General features: G+C 41.2%; 1 protein-coding gene across 1 annotated transcript in view; it reads right to left on the reverse strand.

Moving 5' to 3' along the window:
* dok6 (docking protein 6) overlaps window positions 1–20,762 on the reverse strand; it is a 45,543-nt gene extending 24,781 nt beyond the window's left edge. The window contains exons 1-2 of the mRNA XM_031849936.1: window positions 20,398–20,762; window positions 49–156 (exon numbers count right to left, since the gene is read on the reverse strand). Coding sequence (XP_031705796.1) covers window positions 49–156; window positions 20,398–20,463 — 174 coding nt within the window. The 5' untranslated portion in view covers window positions 20,464–20,762. The remainder of the gene's footprint in view (window positions 1–48; window positions 157–20,397) is intronic.
* Between the last annotated feature and the right edge of the window lie 2,481 nt (window positions 20,763–23,243).

Raw genomic sequence — 23,243 nt, forward strand, 5'->3', positions numbered from 1 at the left:
GTGTGTGTGTGTGTGTGTGTGTGTGTGTGTGTGTGTGTGTGTGTGTGCCTTGTGGAAGGTCCTGAAGTAGGCAGCCTTCTCGTCCGGGTACTTCTCTAACCGTCGTGGACCTTTACTGGAGGCCTTCTTGAACACCAGCCAACACCTCCGGAAGATCTGACAACAGAGAACGATGGCAGCCCCGTTACTGAAACACAACTCTCCCGGAGCAAAGACATGCACAACACCAAAACACAAACTGACCCCCCCTGCACAGGACAAAACTAAAGAGACGCCTGCTCTACCAAAGCTGAGAGCAGATAAATTAATGCCAGTCACCATCCTAGAATTCAGGCTTACTTTTAATCACTAAAGCCACTTCAGCAAAATGCCAAAACATCAAAGCAATTGAACACTTGACTGTGGAAGTTTTCCCACTGATCTAATCTTAGATTGGCCTTAGGGTTCAGTCATGTTGTTTACATTGGAAAGCACTGTACACGTACAGCAAAGTGATTCTCACCCTCATTACATACTTAATCAAGCTGAATGTCAAGAAGAGAGTAAATGCACCAAACAGAAGTCTTGGGAAAGGAAATGAAATGAAACCATTCTGCCTCATAAATCAAATACATCTGTAAATAAAAAGAAATGTGGAATGTCATCCAAATGTTATGAGCTCATTAATAATGCATTTATACAATACACTGGTCGATGACGGATGATGGTGCATTATCTGAGTTTTGAGACTTGAGTAAATGCTTTTGATTTTGGAAAATAGCAACTCCAAATATACTCTTCTTATGATTGTTTGCATAGGGTTGTAATATGGGCTCATAGGCCGTTCAGATTGCACCTTCAGACGAAATTAAAGAACTTGTTGTTCTCGATCTTCTAACGAATAACTTTGATGAGATGAAGTATTAGGAATAACACATCATTGGTTGTGTGTTGAGTTCTCAGTCTTTTCAAGAAATCAATTTCCAAGACATCTACAGAATATTTGAAGGGGCCAATAAAAGAAGTAGGATACCATAGGGAGGCACTAACTTTGTGCATCTGCTATTTGATTGTTCAACTCAATATTGGATGAGGAAAAAACATTTGGTAGGGGGGAATGTAGGTTAGTAAAAGAAAATCCTTTTATTTATTTTCTTTATTAATTAATGTCCCAAATCCTGGATATATTATTGATTCCCTGATTAATTAATTTCCCAATTTCGAAGTGAAATCCCTGGTTTATTTATTAGCAATAAGACAGAAATGGGCTGTAACTGTAGACATTAAACTGCATTTCAGAATACGTGCATACACTAACAAATACTGTCCCAGAATCAAAATTAGAGCAAGTGTTAGAGCAACACATTTCAAATCCACCAAATAACTCGTATTCCTAAAATGCTTTGAGCAAACTACACTCTGCTTTACAGGCTGAACAGCTGTAGCTTCAACCTGAAGTAATGTGCTTCCATTTATTACAGGCTGTGTGCACAAAATCCGTTTTTCTTTTTTGCCACACATTGTGAATGCACACTCACCCAGACAAAAAGTGTCTCTCTCTCTCTCTCTCTCTCTCTCTCTCTCTCTCTCTCTCTCTCTCTGATTACTAATGCATTGTATTGATTACTGGACCACAATATGGCCTATCCACCAGTTGTAGATGACACAAATACAGGATGTTGTATAATGGAATTCAGGTCAAATCATGAAAAAGTACACACGTGAACACACAAAATCACTATATGTATGTGTACATCTGTCATTTTACCTGCAATCACGTAGCAGTCTTTAGCAAACCATGTAATCATCATTCATGAGCTATAGGAACTGCCCTGTTCATTATACATCTTTAGCTAATACAATGGGCAGCTTTTTAACGGTTGAAGGGAATTTCCTTAACTCCTAAAGAAACACTTCTTCCCTCAGTTTATATGACATATTCTAGACTGCTACATTTGTCGATACATGGTTTACTTTGGATTGCAACATCCCTGAGGATCCATAAAAAAGAGCTGTTGATATCAGTCCACTGCATTACCTCACAGCAGCACTTTGGAATTCCAAAACATAACCTTTCTCTTTACACAACCAGTGTTGAAGGTGTAAAAAGCAAAAAACATATACAACAGTGCAGCTGAGAGACAGACTAAGTGTGATGGCCAATACCTTATGAGTCCTATGTGCTTGCCTATCTTTAATAGTGAGACCCTTCTATTTCCTGGTGCAGACAGCCGCTATCACTCTGCCTGATGTATGATTGCCCTGGGCCGCATGGATGTACGATTAATTTGTTTACTCAGCCGGTGTACTTCATAAAAGGCCCACTGAGTTGAACTTGGCACTTTGCAGTAATTGACTAGAGTGGATACCTAGGTCCTTATCGGTCTGCCTTGATGGGCCTCCATTCTAGTTAAGTATTGCCTCGGCCCATTATAAACAGCAAACAACACAAAATACAGCAGTGCACAACACACACCCTTATGCATGGTGGATCATTCTCCACCCCCACTCTACATAAAAGGCTTTAAAGTAAGGAAACAAAGGGCAATCAAATCTTACTCAAAATTGAAGATTCTGTATTTATGTCTTTAAAAAAACGCCTATTAAAACAAAAGAAAACTGCAGCTTTGACAGAAAAACAAGAAACAATGTGAAACCCTTTTGACAATGGCCATTGCCACATTTGCAACTTTTACACAGTAAAATTAAAGCTAGCCTCAATTCCCCTTTGGGAACTTGAGTCAAAGCAATGCTGCCTGCTTGCCTTGCCGCACACAAAGCAATTCACCCATAGGAGTGCTCAGATTATGTAATTATACCAGCACAAAAGCAAGCTCAGTGAGATAGCTTATGCATAATAAGAACTAGGGTGTATGAATGGAGTGGGCTAAATTTTGCCTGTTCCACAGTTGTCGATGCTTTGTCAAGGCAGTCCTGTTCTTTGGCTGCTGGTGGATCTTATTCAGAGACACTCTAACATTTATTGTAATTACACAGACGTGAATGGGACTCTCTGCTAGTTTGGTGCAACTCATTTAATTCCAGAACAGTGTGGAATACATTGGTTTTCAGTGAAAGCCAACCCACCGGTTCCAGAAAAACACAAAGTAATGAAGAAGAAAAGGAGAGTTCTGATGAAAATTCTGGTGTTATACCTTTGGTTTCTCTTTGTGTCACGGAGAGAAATTGCCATACTTTAGCTATTCTTTTCAGATTATAAAAAGAGCCGATCTGGTGACATCCCTTCTGTGAGTTTTGAGGTGTAGTTCTGAGTCAAACATAGTACCAAGGACCCTTTTACGAGGGGAAAGTATGTCTCTGTCCAGTTCTGCTCTCTCAACCTAGGAGCCTATAACTAATAGTTTCCTTTTATCCAATAAATGGGCTGTGAAGGTTTTGCAACATCCAGACACTAAAATACATCTACAAAGAGCATCAATTGGTCTTGTGTTCTCAGGAGATATAGCCACATAAAGCAGTGTATCATCAGCATATGGGAAGAGATGCAATGTCTCAACTTGGGGGTAAATCCATAGATTAAAAAGTACTGGTCCCTATATAGATTCTTGAGGAACCCCATTAGTGATTTTTGAGTGTTTGGAAAAATAATCATCTTTTGAAAAAAATACAATTACTTCTCTGCTAGAAAGATACGTTGGAGACATTACAACTCAGTCTTAAGTAGTGTAGTTAAAATAATTTAATGATCAAGTATTTCAAGAGCAGAGTTCAGATCAAGTACACAAGCTCCTCCATCTTGCATGGACAACATTAATTAACCCGGAGTCCCAATGACTTCACTGATATTTGAAGTTGGAGAATACACCAAATTCTGAATGAATTCACTTGAACAGATTAGAGTAAGCAACAGGTCCAATCGCCTTCTGTTCGTTATGTTTTCTACATGGAATAACAGAAGCAGTTTCTCAACAGGGGGACCTCTTAAAGACTAAATGTGAACTCTGGACTCTGTGCCTTTCCCGTATAGGCCTGATCGGCAGGTCTCACTCTCAAAGTCTGATTAATGAGGGAGAGGCTCATTAAAAGTCAGAGAAGGCTGCCTCGTCTGCAAACAGACGTATAAACCTCACTCAACATCTACCTGCTTAGAAACGCACACACACACACAATTACTACCATCTCAGCACTTCTCCACAATGATGATTAAAATAAAGCCTCTGTACGCAAGTCTTTTGAAGACAAATTACTAATCATTATTATTCATGTCATCCACTGGTCAAAATGGTGCTTTCAGTGAACAGCAAAATTCAGCAGGCCACGAGGATCACAAAAGAAGAAGTATATTTATTGTGCATTCATTATAATTCTGAGAGGTGGGATCAACCCACAGGGCCACTGGAATCCAAACGAGATTGGGTCATTAAAATTTAACACTTCATTAACACAATCTTCGAATGATTTATGAAAGAAAATTATTTTTCCAACACAAGTTCCCCACGATTGTGTGTGTGTGTGTGTCTCTGTCCTCTTCATTAATAAGCAAACAGACCAGAAACAGAAATGAATGCGAGGAAAACAAATGAAAATCCTTCCCTTTACGGTACAACATGGCCTACATGTTTGCGTGTACGTTTCCATCTGATTAATGTAGCAATACAACATCACTATGAACTTAATGTTAAAATCTTGCATTAAACCAAGAATGACTACTTAGCAGTGATGACAAACTAATCTTTGGGTCAAACATGAGATTTGTTCAACTGATTGGACATAATTTTCTGAATCATGACAGTGCAGTTCCAATGCATGTTGCACATCATATACAGTATGTGATGTTTTGTTTAACCATGGCAATTTTAGAAAGTGTCACATAAAACTGTAGTTGTATTATCAACAAGGACAACCAAGTGTGACAGGAAGATCAACATCTTTCAAAAGCAGATTATGGCGAGCATCTCCAGCTACAATGATGTACAGTGTAGTAACGGTATAGGTGTCTGTCTTTACAATACTCTAAGGAACCATACGAATGAGCAAGCCAAATATATATGTACAAATATTATTTAAAAAAATATTACAAATGCATGAGTGGCCAGAAAGAAGCCTCTTCTGATAAACGGCACATGATAACATGCCAAGAGTTTGCAAATAAGGCAGATGAAACGAGGCCGCACTCTTTGGTTCAAATGCAAAACTCTGTGCTGGGGACAAAATTTGACTTCCAATGAAGATTTTGAAATTGGTTTTCACTTTCGCATTCACAGCTCAATTTTCAACCTTGGAAAATGGTGGAAATTTGAAAAGGAAAAATACCAAAACGTCCAAGAGCATGTTTTCATTTGTGGTCATGTTGTATTTTGTGTAGGCCATCACTAAAAATGTAAGAAACCCTTTTGGTATTCGACTTTCGACATACTAAGAAAAGTCATCAGGGTTGAATACATTTAGCTAACAAGATATGAATTAAATACTCTTTCTTCTGTTCCTTTAGTGCATCGCTGTTAGGGATGTCACGATAATCGATACTTTGGTTGAGAAGTTTGATGCCAAATTCTGAAAAACGTGATGGTACTTGTTTTTCCACAGGGATCAAGGCAAAGGTAAATTATAATGTTATGTGGTTTAAATGTAATCTTTTAAAATGTTGTTTTTGGCAAGAAACATGAGGGGATCATAATGAATTCCCCAAAAACTGTATGCAAACAGTAATAAGGAGAGTCAAAGCCCAAATTTATCTTTTTTTTTTACCGCGGTATCGTATTTGGTAACAAGAATCGTTGAATTTCAATAGTATTGGTATTGACAGCCAAATTTCAGCTATCGTGACATCCCTAATCTCTGTATGATTCTACGCTACTAAAGAACAATGACTACATCGCCACACAGAGCAAGGCAGCGTGTAAACTAGGCAGCAGGGGAAAAAAAAAAAAAGCAAGTTGCTGGAGAGAACATTTCAAGGGCAAACCCTTCACTTTTAGGCAGGTCTGTCTGTGGCAAGGAAAACACTTCAGGAGGCTCTTGGCAAGGTGCAGCGAGTTCATCAACACCAGCTCTACTACGACAACCACACTGAGACTGTTGTTTGGGGGGGGGGGTACCGGAAGAAGGATTGGAGCCAAAATAGGATCACAGACTGACAGATGGAAGCAGACTATTGGATGGGCTCTTGTAAAAGGTTCAAAAGGAAACTGAGAGCATGGCTGTCTACATATAAAATAACTTTGCTTAATAATGGTGACATTTAATGTTACAATAAAAAATAAAGTTTAACTGACGGGTGAGTGTGTAAAACCATGACTGAGAGGTCTAGTAGATAATTTAGGAAGCCAGACACCTCATGGACCTCAGTAATGAGCCGTCTTTGAAGCCTTAGTCATTTTGTGTAAGTGGCCTCAAACACAAAGTCCATTCACTTCACGGGAAACTTCTAGCATTATTAAAGAACTGTCTCGGCTCTCAATAAAATATGGGCTTATTTCCCCCCACAGGCAAAATCACTTGTCATTTGGATGAACTGAGGAACTGTCTGAAGACATGAAAATGATTTCCAATGACAGCCTGCTTCAGTGAAATGACTAATCACATGGCAGAATAAAAATAGACGCCTGTTAAATTCTCGGGAGTTAATATTGAAACACAATCATAATACCTCAGAGGCGCACTTGCATTCATTATTCCTAAGATATGTGATTTTTTAAAAAGGGACAAATGGGGGAAGGGTTTGTAACCTCTCCGTGATTCATCTGTCCTACAAGCTATGATTTAGAGATGATTGCTGCCGCACATACAAGACACGAGAGCACTTCAATCAAGGTAGTCCTGCAACCCATGATGATAACAGACCGGATTTAGCTGGTACTTAGCATGTTGAATACTGAGCTGTTTCTGAACAGTATTCTGAACAAGACCCTTTTTTAACCTTGTAATCACAAAGAAAGAAGCATATAACCTCTGATATAGCCTGGTTCTGTCTGCGTTTTTGTTTTCTGTCTTTAACTCAAAGCAGTAGTGTGGATGAAGTCGTCATCCTCGTTCTGAATGAGGTTCAGTGCTCCCCTGGAGATAATGACGCCTGATGGACTATGACAGACCGGGCCCGACGATATCAGCTCCTGGTGCTGGCAATCAATTTCAGACGGCGGCGGGGTCTGTGCCGCGGTGTCCATCTTTATAATTTGATTTGTTATTCTGTCGGACAGTTGTTCCAGCAATCATTGCGGCGATCACTCCGCCCGCCATGACCCCTGCCTCCCCCTCCTGCCTCCCCCTCCCAGGACTGCTGGACCATTTCAACAATCCTCTGCCAAATGTGACCACTAAAAAACGTTTGCCTTAAATGCACCACTGCTCCCTCTGTCGCTCTCTTCCCTAGTCACCGGCTGTCACCTTTGACTTTATACATAACACTCATCCCCACTGAACCTCCCTCCCCCTGTATGGAAATACATTTCCCACCACATCTAAAATGTTTGGACATCCCATAATTTTGTAATTCGCCCCTGACTACAGCTGTTGGCAGGGTGGCGAGCCAGCCGCGCCCCAGTTAATCATAGATTACTTTATCTGGGCCATTCCAAATCCTCATGTGTAATGCAGTGCTACCTCAGCAAGTAATCACTGCCCCCCCACTTCATCCCACACACACACACACACACACTCCCCCTCCTCACTTTCTCTTCAAGCCTGGTTCATCTCTGTCTCTCCTCCTGCCCTTCTGTCGTCACTCTCTCTCTCTTCTAAATTTCTCCTCTCCCATTCATCATCTCTGTCTTTTGTCTATGCACGATTGGACATTCTCATCCAATGAGCCAAATTGGTCCTGAATTGTAAAATTGCAATATTAGTAACCCTGAATTCACAGCTGAATACTGGATTTGAATGTCACAACGTGGCCTGAAACATAAAGGACAACAGGTTACGGCTGATTCCTCACCCGAAAGCAAAGGGTGCGTCTACCCAATATGATATAAGTGATATTAAAATGACCACGTAACACAGAGAAATAACAAGAGGGCCAGCGAGAGATTAGGAGAAAGCCAGGAATGATGAAAAATAAGAGCATTAAAGAAGGAAACATAAACTAAAAGGGTCAAAAGAAAGAAAGAGAGTCTGCTTAAAAGAGAGAGGCTGACGATGTGGAAATGACCATGAGGTGGTGAGAGCAGCTGCTGAAAAAGTGGTGCGTGGGAATCTGTCAGAGCTAAAGAGGCAACTGGCTGCAGCATTAGGATTCATGATGAATAAGGCTTGTGGTCAGAGCACTAATCCCAGATCCTGACGACTACCTTTTTGCTGTGTCGTCCATAAGAAACCCTCTTCCCCCAATTTACGGCACAACATATACACCTTGGAAAGCTACAAGGCGAGTCCTTTTGTGCTTCCAATCGTCATCCTCGAGTGCGGGGAAAGTATTTCTACTGTTTGTTGTAACTGTGGGGAGAGACGAGGGACATGTTTGACCCACGCTGGGCAACGCAGCCTTGAGCAGGAAAACATTAGTTAAAATGTCACACGCTGTGCAGAATCCAGCCATCACGGCTACTGTAGCAGGGCTTCTTTTTTTTTCTTTTAAAAGCACAGCACAAAAATAGCCGCTAAATTATTCTGAAGAAGATGTAGGTCAATATTGAAGATTCTCTTGCAGGTGAAGAGGAGTAGAGGTATAAACAGGGCTTAGACTATGGCTTCACCGGCATCCGTCCTTGGGCATTGAGTCAAACTGACAAAAGCTAGGACAAAGGACTACACCACAATCATAATCCCATAATGTACTTATACAGTTTTATAATGTTGCTTACTTCAGTTATTCCATCGTATATTTCAGCAACTATTGATTCTTGTGACAATGAGGTTGCCAAGCACTGCTGGCAAGCGTATACAAGGCAGTGCAATGTGTAAAACATTTTTTTTTTTACGGTGGGACAACTTTGCTTTAAGTCATCATTATGACAATTGCCTGCTCTTTGAACCATCCCTCATCCAAAGCTCTTTATGTATTACAGCTTTAGTCAGCAATCCTCTGCACACACATACACACACACAGAGCAATTTCCATTTAATCCATGTACAAGGCTGAAGCGTTCACAGACAATAACACGCAGACAAAGAAGGATTTAACTATGGCAGAATACCCTCGCCAACAAGCAGACTGAGACCACTGTAGACAGAAAGCGACAATACAGAGCAGTGTTATTCTCCTTATGAGACTGGAATGAGTTGTCCAGCACAGTGTACCCTCAAGCATGGCCGAACGTTGAACTGAACTAAATCCATAAATGAGGAGCAATATGGTCTGCATGCATAAAACTCCATTTAGGTGTAGTTGTAATGTAAGCAAAGCCATATTTTTCACTCCAGTATGTTGGTGCTTGCGCTGCTGGATGAGCAAAATTAGCATCTAAATCAGGTGAGGGGCTGTTACACGGAAACCAAATACAGTGCCTCAGAAGTGGCTGACTAGCCTCTGTGGGAAGAGAATATAAAGTAAGAGAATGAAAGGAGCTCTCGCCCACACAACAATGACGCAACTCCGCCAATTACCATTAGCTGACCACTTGATTATCATGTCAATAAAGACTGTGAAATCGAATGAGGCACAGACCACTGCGAGGTGTTCCAGCAAATACTTTTAGCAGGATATTATGAAATGCAGAGTGTTTTCCAGGACACGTTGTGCAGGCGTTTTGTTATTTGAATTTCATCAGAAGCCCTAAAAGCAGTAATCCCCATGCATTGGTGCAGCCCCCCCCCCCCCCCGAGGATTAATTCTAAAGAGGTACTCGCTCACTGATGTTCGGGCTGCTTCTCCGATACGGTTAGCTGGGAAAGCAGCAGGCTCTGTGTCTGCAACAACTATTCTCTCGCGACCAGAAAAGCAGAGATTTGTGCTCCCTGGAACTAACTTGACTCGGCCACATTTGGTCTGCAAATCAAAAGAGGACGCTGGGGAATGGACGCCCGTGTTTGCGGAAGAAGGGAAATGAGGGAAGTGCACTTCTGTGTCAAAGAAAAGGGCGTCCGATAGAGTTGGTCATATTGTTTTTGTCTCATTTCCTCCGAAAAGAACACACTGCCTTGGAATAAGTGGGCTGTGATTCGGTGTCACTGTGTGTCTCAGCATGCAATCATCGAGGAATGCAATTATCACTTAGCCCAACAGACGTTTCTCTGAGACGTGAGCGAACATTAAGAGGGGAGTTGAAGGAAGGATGGTGTAGTGTGTGTGTGTGTGTGTGTGTGGGGGGTGTAACACCAATTAATGTTGACCCCAATGTGTGCACTCAACTTCAAACCTACTTTCTTTAAAAGTCCTAATCAAGTCCCAAACTTACGATGCATACCATATTAACTCCTCTTTCATCTGCTTTATAATTGATTCCAATAACTTCTTGTTTTCAATTGTTTTATGACTCTTAAGAGCCATTATTTTCTCCATTATGACTTTTTGAATGATCCGCTCCAAAGTGCCACTGCCAAGGCTATACCATCTGTGGGCTCCATTTCTCTTGGCACACCTTCTCCAAAAATTCATTCCCTTGAACCATAATTCTCGGGGAAATATTAAAAGCTGTATTATAGAAAAGGGGATCCGATTACCGTGGCCGACACTCAAGGTAACTTCGGCTCATTAGAATGGAGTGCAGCTTTGCGTGCAACTTGAGCGAGTCGTCTGTAACGTTTCATGAGAGTTGGGCAGGTACCAAACTGTCACTCCGGTGCGCAGAGAGAGGTAAAACGGTCACCTCCTTACTATTAAAAGAACTCCCCTGAGAGAGAAAGAAAGAGGGAGAGAAGGAGAGTGGAGTGTACAAACTCATCCCAAAACAAACACCTTTCGACATAGATGGGTGATGTGAGCTTTTTCCTTACACAAGGTCAGGTTATTTTTTTTTTAACAACACATTAATAATACAGAGCCTGACAATTAGTGCCACATAAAAAAGCCTTGTTTACTCCACAGCTAGGGCTTACATTATTCAGCAAGGCTATTTGCTTGCAATTAAAAGCAGATTAGGTGTAATATTTCATTATAATTTTTTTTTTAGCAAGGCCATAATACTGTTTACCTATGCGCCGCATTGAGTAAATTAAGAACACAGACAAAGACAAGCCCCTTAACACACATAGACACAGCTGAGGCTATCTTTGGCGGTGCACTGTACTGAATGTGCTCGGTAAGCAGGCCGATGAAAGGTAACAGCAGGAGAATAACTCATTATAGATCGTGATTCAAATATGAAAAGATAGGTGGGACTTCTTTTTTGTTATCTAAGAATAACTTCATCTGGTCCCCTTTTGAGACGGTATTTACAAATCTGATTGTCATGTCTGTCAACTCATCCTTGAAGACCCGATGCAATTTCTCTGAATTGAATTTGGAAGCAGTGTGAGAGGGACGACTGACTCTCATCATAAGACCATACATACTGATAACGACGTCTGAAGGATTTTCTGATGGATCTTTCTGTGATTTGTTTTTTTTTTTTTTTTTTTTTTTTTTAGTCCTGCACTTAACAGTACAGAAAGAAAATTACTCTGTAAATTGTATTTTTTTTACATATCTGACACATGAAAACGCACACAAACACAAGGCCCACATACTGTATGGACACACGCAGACACACAAAGTGAGAGTGAGCTTGGCTGCAGAGTAGAGCCCCTAGGGCTGGTCTGTTGATTAATGAGGGGAGGAAGGCAAGGAGAGGAGGATGAAGCAGAAGTGTTAATGGAGCTATGATAGATTCCTCTAGGCATGGTGTTTTATAGGTGAGCCTCCAGTGTATCCGCACAATCTAGCATTACAGTACCACAGAGAACTGCAAAGCACAAGCCTTGTGTGGGAGGGGAAATATGTGAACAAGATGGTCTGAATATGGAGAAAATTACATTTACCTTTTCAATATCGCATGGCTTAATTGAAAATATCTTTTACAAAATGTTGAATTAGGGAGCAAAGCCTCTCTTGTAAAACACTGCTGAGAGACATTCGCTGCAGCTTACCAACTTTGTGACAAACAGTGACGGCAACGATTTTTACAGGAAAATCTAATTTGTTGGTGACTGTCACATCGCTGAAAGGTAATATTTAACAGCTTGACTAAATATGCTGAGTCAACAGTCAACAACAGGTGGAGGAAAATCTCTAAGTGACATCACATCACAGATAATGTCGAAATAGTCTTTAGAAATGGTCTTTTGGCTACAAAATGTATCTATGAATAACAAAATGGATATCATGTAGCTGAAAGTACGCCCTTTGTTTAATAAAGTTACTGTTACTATGTCTGCAATAACGTGTTGGGCCACTTGGAGGCACTAACATATTCTCTCTACCAACTCCTGAAGGAAATATCTGCTAAATGCTCCACCCTACAGCTACTCGCTAACTTTGTTTGTCCATCGTTTAGTGGTGGGCAGTCAGCATGCAGCCAGTTTTTATTTTAGATAGAAATTAGCTGCCAACGCTGGTGATGAAAGCAGTGAGAGTGAACCAAAGACAAGTTGCCACAAAGACAATGAGCCGGGTGATGATTCCCTGTGGGTTCAATGCTATTAACGACCCCTTTCACATACAAATCCTTATGTGATTGATTGTATAAATCTTGTTAAAGCTGCTTTAAATGATATGCTCTGCTATGTTTTCTGCACTTTATATAGAAAAATAATGACTTGAAAGTGGAACAAAGATTTAAATAATATGCTTGTTCTCTCGACTTCGATTTGTGGTGTTGAATCGAGTGTCTCGCCTGTTGTCGGTGGGGGGGGGGGGCAGGGTCTGCGGGGATTGGAAAGATTAAATAGCCATGAAGAGAGTCCTTTTTTCCATTGAGCTGTGACTTCTCCCTCAATGGGATTAGAGAACTTCGCACTTTACAAAGCAGCTCATCAGAAAACATTGGGAGCACAAAGCCGTTGTGGACAGCGCCGGCTTGGTGTACGGATTTGTTTGTGGACAGAGGAGACAGCGAGAGACGGGAAAAGTTGCTGGGATTAAAAGAAGAGTCATGTCTGCTTTTTTTTTTTTTGGAGAGCATGACACTGACTGAGGGCAAGGAAAGAGTGTTTAGGGCATTATTGGTCTTTTTATGGTGCATTACTTAATCAATTTGGGTTTTAGACATTACGAACTACTAATAACATTCTGTCATGACAAAAAGCCTTTTTGATAATTAGTAACAACGGGGAATCAATGATGTGAAATGTTCAAGTGGGGTCCGGGCAGAGATTTATTTATGAAAGCGACTATATAATAGAGGCACATTTTTCACCATGAGTAACGACTGTTGGACTGTCGTTCCCATATCCTGCTGGAGATGCAATTCATCAGGGCCAATAAGAGCTGGTAATTTGTCTTCGGGTCTTTGTCTGATGCAGGAAGCTGATGAAAACCAAAGGAAGTGACCACACGATGTATAGCCCTGCATATCTGTGAATTAATGCACCAAGTCGAAAAAGCATCCATCACAAGAAGAGCTGAAAGTAGGCTACAAGCACCCACAAGGCAAAAAAAATAAAATCATAAACAATACAGGGCTTGTTAAAAATCCTCTATCTGCCACAGTTTCTATTTATATTTGGCCATCTGAAAGATGGAGCAGAGGACACGGCTAATTGTGGCCACTGGATGTAAGAATCTAATGATTTGTTTATTGATGTAATCTGATTTTTTTTTTTCCCGCACAAGCCCGGTCACATTTATCCATGTTGCAGAGTGTAACATAGCCGACTGTGTTGTTTCTACGCTCCACTGACAAGTACAGTTCCTGGGGTGAAAAATCTCCTGACATCCACCATTCTGGACGGCCTGTCACTGTTAATAGTGAGTGCATGGAAGTGGCAAGATCCTATCTTAATATCTTGGACAATGGATCCATTGTTCTGCACTTCTTTGCGACCCTGCTTTGGTTGGATGCTTGCGCGGCAACCAGGGGGGAACACACCCACACACCATTACAACACACGCTGACCGCGTAACGGCCACTGGTCACTGAACACAACCGCCCACTTGTAAGACAAAAACCGCTGAGTGAGACGAAGCACTTATTAACTGTCGTATTTGTGGACAGAGATGGGAGGAGAGCACCATTGGGTCCAAAAAAGTACTTTATTGCAAGTAATAACTCTTGATTTTGTCTTCTTATATGATGGTTAGAAAAAGGCTTAATTTGCAAAATGAACGCCTTTATCAGAGTAAACTGCAAGCTAAGCATCGAACGCAGGTATCAAAGGTCTGCAAAACACAACATTTTGAATAGACTAGGAGTCTAAAACCCAAAAACATATTCAGTTTAAACAAATATATAAAAATCCTCACATTTGAGAAGCTGGAACCAGAGGGTGATTGGCTAAATATTGCTCTAAATTGAATTATTTTTCAACTGTAGTGTTTGTATACTTAACTTCTTCCCCAATAGAGCAAACATGGAAGTCTCATGAGCAAACATTCACACAGAGTCATAACAGCTGGTAGGAGCACTACACAGTGTAATTAGATGTGTCCAACACTCATCACAAATTACTTTACCTGCTGTCAGTGTTTGCTGTGTTGTGGCAAAGGGCCACTGTAACACAAGTACTGTAGATTGTCACACATTAAACTTCCCTCAAAACATTCCTACAAGACCAAAGGTGGCAATGTTCCAATAACTACTGAGCTACAGCAGCCCTTAAATTACAGAGGGTTATTTGCCCCAAAACAAACGGTATGCATTCCCAAGATTGTGAAATTGTTATCTCGTAAAAAAGTAATTTTAGGACCCCAAATCACTTCTGTAAATCTATAAACGGGGGAGTAACCCATATTTTTTTGCGAATGATATCCTTTGTGTTTGGATGATGAATAACTTAAAGTCTCAGTCTGCAGCCCTGATTATTGGTTTACAACCACACTTTTGGCTGATTGTATTTCACTCCTCATTCTGGACCAGACATAATGCATTTTTAATGTGTTTTCTGCTTTGAGATTTGTGGTTTGACCAAGGCGCTCTCATAACTGCACTCTGATGGCAGTGGAGTACAGCTTTGTGCTTTTCAATTGTATTCTTGCTATTATGAATTACATTAGCGGTCTATTAAATATATTATACAGTGTCTATCTTTTTAAGATCTACGTTAATTTGTTGGTTTTCGACCTTTTGGGCTTGAGTGTTTGACCAACTGTGCAGTTCACAGTGCACTTGTAATTTTAAGATGCCCGACAGCACCTCCGGATCTGAAAAACATCCGATTTAAAAAAAAAAATCAAGTCCAAGTTTCAAAACATCAACAGTGCGCTGGAAGGGGAATTTGGGGATTTGGTCCGCTTTTGGGCACCAAAACAAAATCAGAGAGTGCAAGGTAAGGTGGTCTAGCTTTAAGAATATGACTTTAAAGCTGCTATAGCAAATATTTTTTACAACAATTGATCCAGTGACTGTTTGTAATATGAAAAGGTATCACATGTTGTCATGTACCCACAGAGAAATATCACCCGACTCTGCAGCTGCCCCCAGCTAGCGTCTTTCAGCTAATTTCCAGCTCACAGCTCTCCTTTGTAGCTCTGATTTTGATCTCTACCAATTCCTGTGGGAAATATCTGGCTCTCTTAGCTGCTAAATCCTCCACTTTCATCACCAGCTAAATGCTAACTGTGTCTGTCTGCTGTTTGGTGCTAGGCAGGTATAGAGCACAGTGGGTTTTCAAAGCTGTTTTTTTTCTGCCAGCTGTGTCTGAAAACAACACTATGAGAGGTGAAAATGAACCAAAATAGTACTGTTGTAGGCCGTAAAAACCAAAACAAGATTAAAGCTGCAATAATAGCTTGCATAACCGCAAGAGTTAGGCGATAGTTCTCTGTGGCTTTGTTACTACATGCAACCCCATTCCCATACGAGTAATTTGTTTATAGGCAAATATTAATTATGGACACTTTAAATATCTGGCATGAAGTAAAATCATAATCATCTGGTTCTATTCTTAATGCACGTTTGTATGTAAAGGAAATGAATGGTGAGTTTTTTGCAGGTACTATTTGCTTTGGTGAAATTCCTTTGGCATTGATGTGGTGGGAAATTTAACAAGAATAACCTGAGTGTGAAGTCTGTGTGTGAAGTGCTCTGCGTTCTCCTAAAATATTACATATTTTACCTCTGGGCCAACATCGAATCTACAGCTCCCTTTTTGAAGTGTCAAAATGTGTTTGTCTGCCATTCAGTCTCGCCATTCACCGACTCACCTGCAGCAAACTGAAATTGACCATTTAAGGCTTGGAAGAAACCGTTGGACAGACGAGGGGGAAATATTCATACAACAGCTGACCTTTTCTATTTACCACAGGGATGCTTAACCTGGGAAACATGTACCTGGTCTGAGACTGACGCGCAAATTACTCAAAGGTCATGTTATTCAGCTCGTCAAAGAGGCGACCATGATAGCATCACTGAAAGGGAGAAAGAGAGAAAAACTATTTTTGCCGTCACCCATGCTGCTCCGAGTGCAGAGACACTTGTTTTTGGCGCTTTTCGGCATTTAGTTTATCTTTATGTCGTCAAAAAAAATACTGTATTGTCCAAAGCCACGAGATTACAATTAACTGAGAATCCACACACTGTTCTCTGGCAGCAGATTGTTTACTTGTTTGTCGGGTGCATGTGTGTGCCAGTTCTTCGTTGTTGAACCGAGCCAATTTGTGTGTGTGTGTGTGTGTGTGCCTTTGCACTGTGTCAGGGGGAATAGTCTGTTGGGGTTATGGAGGGTGCAGTTTGGGGTGATGAATAGGATGCTTTTGTGCTCAGTCTCTCAACTGTCTGCAAACCAGTGAAGGAGAGAATAGTGAGAGAGAGCAAAGGGGGGGATGAGGTGAGGGAGATAGCCGGATGAAGAAGGGAGATAAAATGGGGGAGGGGGGGGTGAGAGAGACACTGTAGGGTGGGGAGCACAGGTGAGACGTGAGGTGAGAGAATGGGTGGAGAGGTGAGGAAGAGGAGGGGAATGTGAGAGAGGGAGAGAGAGACTACTTGTGCATTCAAGAACACTGCACCGTTGTCTCTTCAGCCAACAAAGAGACAAAGAGGTTGGCTAATGTAGGAAATCGTTGCCATTCACGTCAGTGGAAAAAAGAAAACAAATGTGCCAGTAAAAAAAAAAAAAAAAAAAACTGAAGAGAAAGTGCCCCACCTGGTAGTTTTGATCACTCGGAAGAACACAGACCTGACCTCGTGGCCTCAACCTTCACACTTGATGGGGTTTGGAAATGAGCCAATCATATTGACAGATGCTGATGAGTTCAGGCAAAGCTGTTGGTCTGGCCACTTTAATATCGCATAAGGAGAACCATTCAACTGTACCACTTTCGAATAAAAAATAATGTATAATGCATTTTAAATGGCACAGCATTAGAATAGTGGGTGGGAGCACTAGAAGGTCAACTGTGATGCAAAGTCTTGATATGTGATATTTGAAAGACCTTTAAAGCACTAAAAAAAAAAAAAACATTAAAAAACCATCACATGAGGTGGAAAACACCCAGGACCTTTCTGTCCTAAAACTGAGAAGGTTCAACCTGACAGGTAGGGCTGAGTTTCAACTCTTTTATGACTTACTTTTATGAAATGTGTCGGTAGAGCTTAATATCAAAAAACCGTCAGAAAACTGAAAGCTTGCATCTAAAGCTCAGTTTTCTCCTGTTGTAAATGGAATGTCTCTGGGTTTTAGACTGTTGATGGGCAAGACGGGTGACTTGAAGATCACCTTGGGCTTTAAGATATTGTGTCCATTTTATAAAGCAAACAATGAATCAATTAATAAATGAAAAGCAAATAATTAATCAGCCGATTAATCTGTAAATCAAATAATCGATGGTTCCAGCTCTACTGGCATCACATTTCTGATCTTCTTTACTCTTCCTTTGAAGAGAGAGTCTAAAATTCCCAAAATTATTCTGGTTCAATTAAGGAACTGTTTTTGATTTAGGCGACATGCCTATATTAAACATTCAAGAACTTCTATTTCAGAGCTGAATGGATTAATCAATATGTTGATCCGTAGAGAGATGGAAAATTCATCTGCAACACATTTGATCACATGATGATAACTAAGCAAAAATGCCAAAAAATACACTGGTTTCAGAGTGTCAAATGTGAAGATTTGCCCTTTTATATAAGAGTATATTTCATTATTTTATGGTATTGGACTGTTTTTTTGGATACAACAAACAATATGAAGATGTCACACTGGGATGTGGGAACTTTTGGTGGTAAATCTTCTCTTTCTTTGCTTATAGATCAAAAGATGTAATCAATAACACATTATAATAGATTAATAGTTAATGAAAATAATCTTTAGTTATGGCTCTTTTTTGCTCAGTAGGAATGAATAAATCTTATATTTCTATAAGTATGATATGTTAAACTTTAATCGGCCCCCAGCGGCATGATGGACCGCTGGATGGAGGTCTACAGTATGCTGTACGTTTGGCTGCATTTTAGTGATGAGCAATCCTATGAAGCAAAGAGGCCTGTGCATCTCCGTATCCATGAATCTGAGTCTCCTTCTGTTATGACTCTCTGTTCAGCATATCAAGTGTCTCTTTGCACCCATAAACAATATTTAGCTGTTGAGACAAAGATGAAATAAAGTCAAATTGGCTGTTTGAGATCACGCTACAGAATAGCACTCACAACTCTAAATATCATCCCCGTTGTTCCAGATGTGTATTTTTTTCTCCAGTGAGCCCACGCATGGTTCACACATTTGGATTTTCATCTCCCTCGAAACACTTGAAATTAAGCCATTTAGCAATGATGAGGAAAAAAAAAAACAGGAATAATCACAGCGATGTACTCTATTGGTGCCTGTTGATTCAGGCACACAAACAACCTTATTCCTGCTCTATTTTTGTTGTTTGAATGAGTATCTGCCTGGAATAACTAACCCTAGCGTGGCCAGATAAATACTTTCTGTCTTCCCACACCAGGGTCCTCTGAGGCCATCGCAGCGTGGCTTTTTCTATGATGAAACGGCAGCGAGCGGTGGAGGGCTGAGGGAGTGGGCGATCAGGACACAAACTGTTATTCTCCACAAACGGCAGCATGAGATGTGGAGCTGGCAGAGATATGGCATCCATATACCTCCAGCACAGCCAACGCAGCGTGCATCCTCGGTTGCTTTTTTGCAAAGTCAAACACGCGCACACTCCCGCTTTCTCTGAATGCATCTAGCTAACAGCATACGCAAGATGTAAATAAACCCGAGCCAACTGTATGTGAGCAAACTAATTAGCATGTTAACAACAACAAACGTCTTGCGCTTTCATTTGTCACATCGCGCTTGTGTTGTGCAAGTTCCTTTTATAGGGGTGGTAAAGGTTGCTCTTACTCGACGACAATTACTCTTGAACAGCAATCAAAGACAACCTTGAATGCAGCCAACAATAGTGGAATAATGTTGATGAAGCCAGGTGATGATGTGAGGAGGCAGACATCATTAGCCTCCATCATCACACTTCATCAAAAGGAGAGGGAGTGTGCCCCGCTCTGTTGGCGTAATGAGCTGGAAGCATGAACAAAAGCAGATGGCTTTATGAGTCAGACAATAAGGCGCTCGTGATTGAATATATATCATTCATTTCACTTTAAGCAGTCTAGCCATTCCCCCCCCCGTGCTGTACCTCAATGGAAATCCATTATCAAGGCATAGGGCTGCCCATCACACCAAAATCAGCTGGATTTCAATGAGACTCCTCAGTGCTGGGAATAATTCATCATTACTGAAAAGAGAGTTAGAGTACAGTACGGCTCTGACCGGTAATAGGCTGATGACAATGTGTATAGTGATGAATGGCATTCCCGGAATTCTTATTATGTTGTACATCCTAATCCATAAAGCACGGTGTTAATTGGCCCTGTGCCTCATGATGGAGACATAGCCTGTTGTGCTCAAATGTAAGTGACCTTATTCGAGTCAGTTATGGTGTACTACTTTTACAAAGTATCTCAGTTAGCTTGATCTCATAGCATTCTTAGATCCTTAAGATTGGTAGTTTACCCCCTTTTTCTCTGATGTAACAACAGCTCCGGTTGAAAAGCGTGTTATCTGTTTGTGAGAAAACTACAACAAACTGCAACAATGTTCTCAATGAAAATAAAGTCACTGGCATGGAGGTTGATCATAAAGGTGGGAAATGTGATTTACAACTACATCCACATGACACCAGCCGTCAATCACGTGGACTTTACCAACATCTCAGTATGTGCAGAAGAAGTATGTTTTTTTGCACAATGAAACTGAGAGAAACTTGGCCGCTGCTCGCGCTGCTCTAATCTCTTTCCTCTTGAAGAGCTCGCAGCAGGACGGCTGCCTATGGAGCAATTAAAGCCTCTTTCTTAATCCAGCCGCCCCTGATGCTTAAAGACGGCAAACAACTGGAACTCCTCCTCCTCCTCCTCCACGGGGCTAGACAGCAAGTGCAACAGTACTCACCCCCAGTTTCTTACTCCGTATCCTCACGTATCCCTGTTTGACTATGTCGTTGAAGTTGGAAGCCATGGTGAGGGGAAGCGGGTGGCTTCCTGCTCGAGGTGAAAAATAATAACAAAGTAGCCTCTTTTTTTTTTTTTTTTTTTTTTTTGCGGGCAGCGAAAATATGTTACTTGAGGGTCGGTCGGTGAGACATCCAGCGGCAGGAGAGCGGGCGGTGGGCAACCTGCTCCTGTGTCAGCGCTCAGGCTGCCCGGCTTCAGCGGCGCGATCCATCCGCGCGAGAGGAGGGAGATACCATTCCTCAGCTGATACCATTCGTCAGCTGATTCACTTCAGCCGGAGAGGAGAGCAGAGGAGGAGAGCGCAGGAGAGGCGCGCTTCCTGGACCACACCATCCCCGAAACAGTGAGGGGGGTGGGGGATAACTGCTGTGCAGGGAGAGAGGGAGTAGGCATGTCTTTAATTCAAGCGGGGATACTGATTTTTCAAAATATTTTTTTGCACCATTGTTGACTTATTACTCTAAAATGGGGAGAAGGGCCTACTGTAGCGGATCACCATTAATTCCCCCATTTTTTTTCAAGGATTTTTTGTTTATTAGGGTTGCCTATGCATTTAGTCGTCCAAATAAGGCCTACTCCAAAATTTGTCATTTGTTTTTATTACAGATGTCACAATGGATAAATACAACAATTAATAGATCACTAGTGAAAATAAAATCAGCAAATCAATATTATAGTATCAACAATGAAAATAACCATTAATTGAAGCCCTACTATGTTTAGACACCAGGCATATAGGTGGTGACTATATGTTATATGACTATATATAATGTTCTTCCATAACCTATACAGGCTACTGTGTTCTGGCAGGTGTGGTCATATTGATCACTAAAATAAAAAAGCTCAAGGTCAAGATTAATGTAATTTGTAACACTCAACATGTTCTATAAGACTATTTGTTTAGTGAATTTCAAATGTGACGTTTCGAGTAACCATTCAACTTCCGCCCCCCTCCATATGTTCAAAGACAATATGCAAATGTACTAGTCTAGTGTTAAAACTAATTTGCGAAACAGTTTTTTACATTGCTATTCGGTCGTTATTAACTGTCTGAGTATGAATATCATTTCCATATTTTCCACTAGACAGCCCGCTAATAAGGAAATACAATTGCCAGTGTGTGAGCACCGTGTTTTGTCATTATTAGGTGGCCTTGACGTGACTTGATGTTGTTTGGTTTGTTGAATAATAAAACCTGCTTGGCCAGTAAAGGATCAAATAAATTGTAAGCGAACCAGACTGTACTAAGCATATACAGCCACCGCCTGCAGCTTGTATATTGTTGATACAATGCTGCAGATTGGCAATCAAAAATCTCTGAAAATAAGAGCACAGAAACACACTTTGATCCCTGCCAACGCTATAATCCCGATCGGGATGTAGTGAGAGGCGTAACTCCGGTTGTGCGATCGCAGAGAGTGAAATCCTTGGTATAGGGAGCAGATGGCTCAGGTATATTGATATGAGGGTCTACCATTACTTATGTTGATTAAAATGTGGAGAAGAGAGATGGCTTATGTTACAGAGTTGTATCAACAACTGATCACTTCAGGAATAATTCTTCCTTTATTTTTCACTCTTTGATCTAACAGGAAAGCACCATAAATGAATGCGTCAGTATCAGAAAACAAATAAATGAGGACACAAATATTTTTATCTCTCCTAGCTCTGCACAATTACCCTATTGCTCACACTAATGTATTATTTGTTGTGTTGCACTGAGAGAAAATGTCATCCGCTGAGAAACAGTGGGGCTTTGTTCAGCGCATGTAGATGGCTGCCGCTCTCTGACGTGCTGTTCTGTCAAGTGTCAGTTTTTGAATGCAGAGGTAAAAACTCAATGACTGTATTTTCTGTCCTGTCTGTTCATCACATTCAGCGAGCTGCCGCCCCTCCGACAAACAGCTTGACTTTGATAGTTTTCATCTCTCCGCGGAAGTGTCCTCAAATTTCAGACTTGCCAAAGTTGTTTTGTCTTCATAATCCTCTTTGTACAACATGGCCCCGTTCCATTCACGCTGCCTTGTCATCCTCCCTGTACGAAACCAATGCTGACAGCGACAATGTCTTTTGATTGCACTAAATACTGTGCTCTGTGTCACAATTGTGTCATTACGCAGAGCTGTCCTAGTTTTGGTGGGGAAGTAATTGCCTGCTGTGGTACAAGACCGACAACCGGTTTTGGCCTCAGTTGGTCGCAGGTAGAGAGGCTCAGCGTGCAGGGCCACCTCACAAACCAACATATGGCCCCGACATACATGAGCGGCCGCCAACAGGGTCAAATGTGTGGAGAGTCACTCAAGAGCAGAGGGACCTTCATCAAGGTGAGGAGCAAAGCAGCCGATATCTGCTGAGCTGCGGAAAACAACTCCTCTCCAATACGGGCAATTTATCAGGTATTGACCTCATAATCATCGCCATTTTTCAGAGACGTTCCGCATCACATATCCAAGTCCCTCCACGTCTCTGATGATTAATACCGGGAAGACCGAGCTGCTCATAGAGAAACCATATCATCCATTAAAAGCACTTAAGCGTTCCAAAACAAGTACCCCTGAATAGTTTATTTCGTCACAGCAGAGCAAACTTTAGATGGTTTTGATGGTCTGGTGAAATACTAAAATTTCCTTTTGCATTAGATGCTTAGTTTTGTCTCAGTGCTATTTGGCGAACATTCACAAGCACAAGCAGCTAAATAATTAACACATTCTAAAAAGATAAGCAGGGGGGGAATGAGGTGGGAGAGAGAGAGAGAGAGAGAGAGAGAGAGAGAGAGAGAGAGAG

Source organism: Anarrhichthys ocellatus, unplaced genomic scaffold (assembly GCF_004355925.1).
Source record: "Anarrhichthys ocellatus isolate YVR2014 unplaced genomic scaffold, GSC_Weel_1.0 scaffold10, whole genome shotgun sequence".
Taxonomy (NCBI): domain Eukaryota; kingdom Metazoa; phylum Chordata; class Actinopteri; order Perciformes; family Anarhichadidae; genus Anarrhichthys; species Anarrhichthys ocellatus.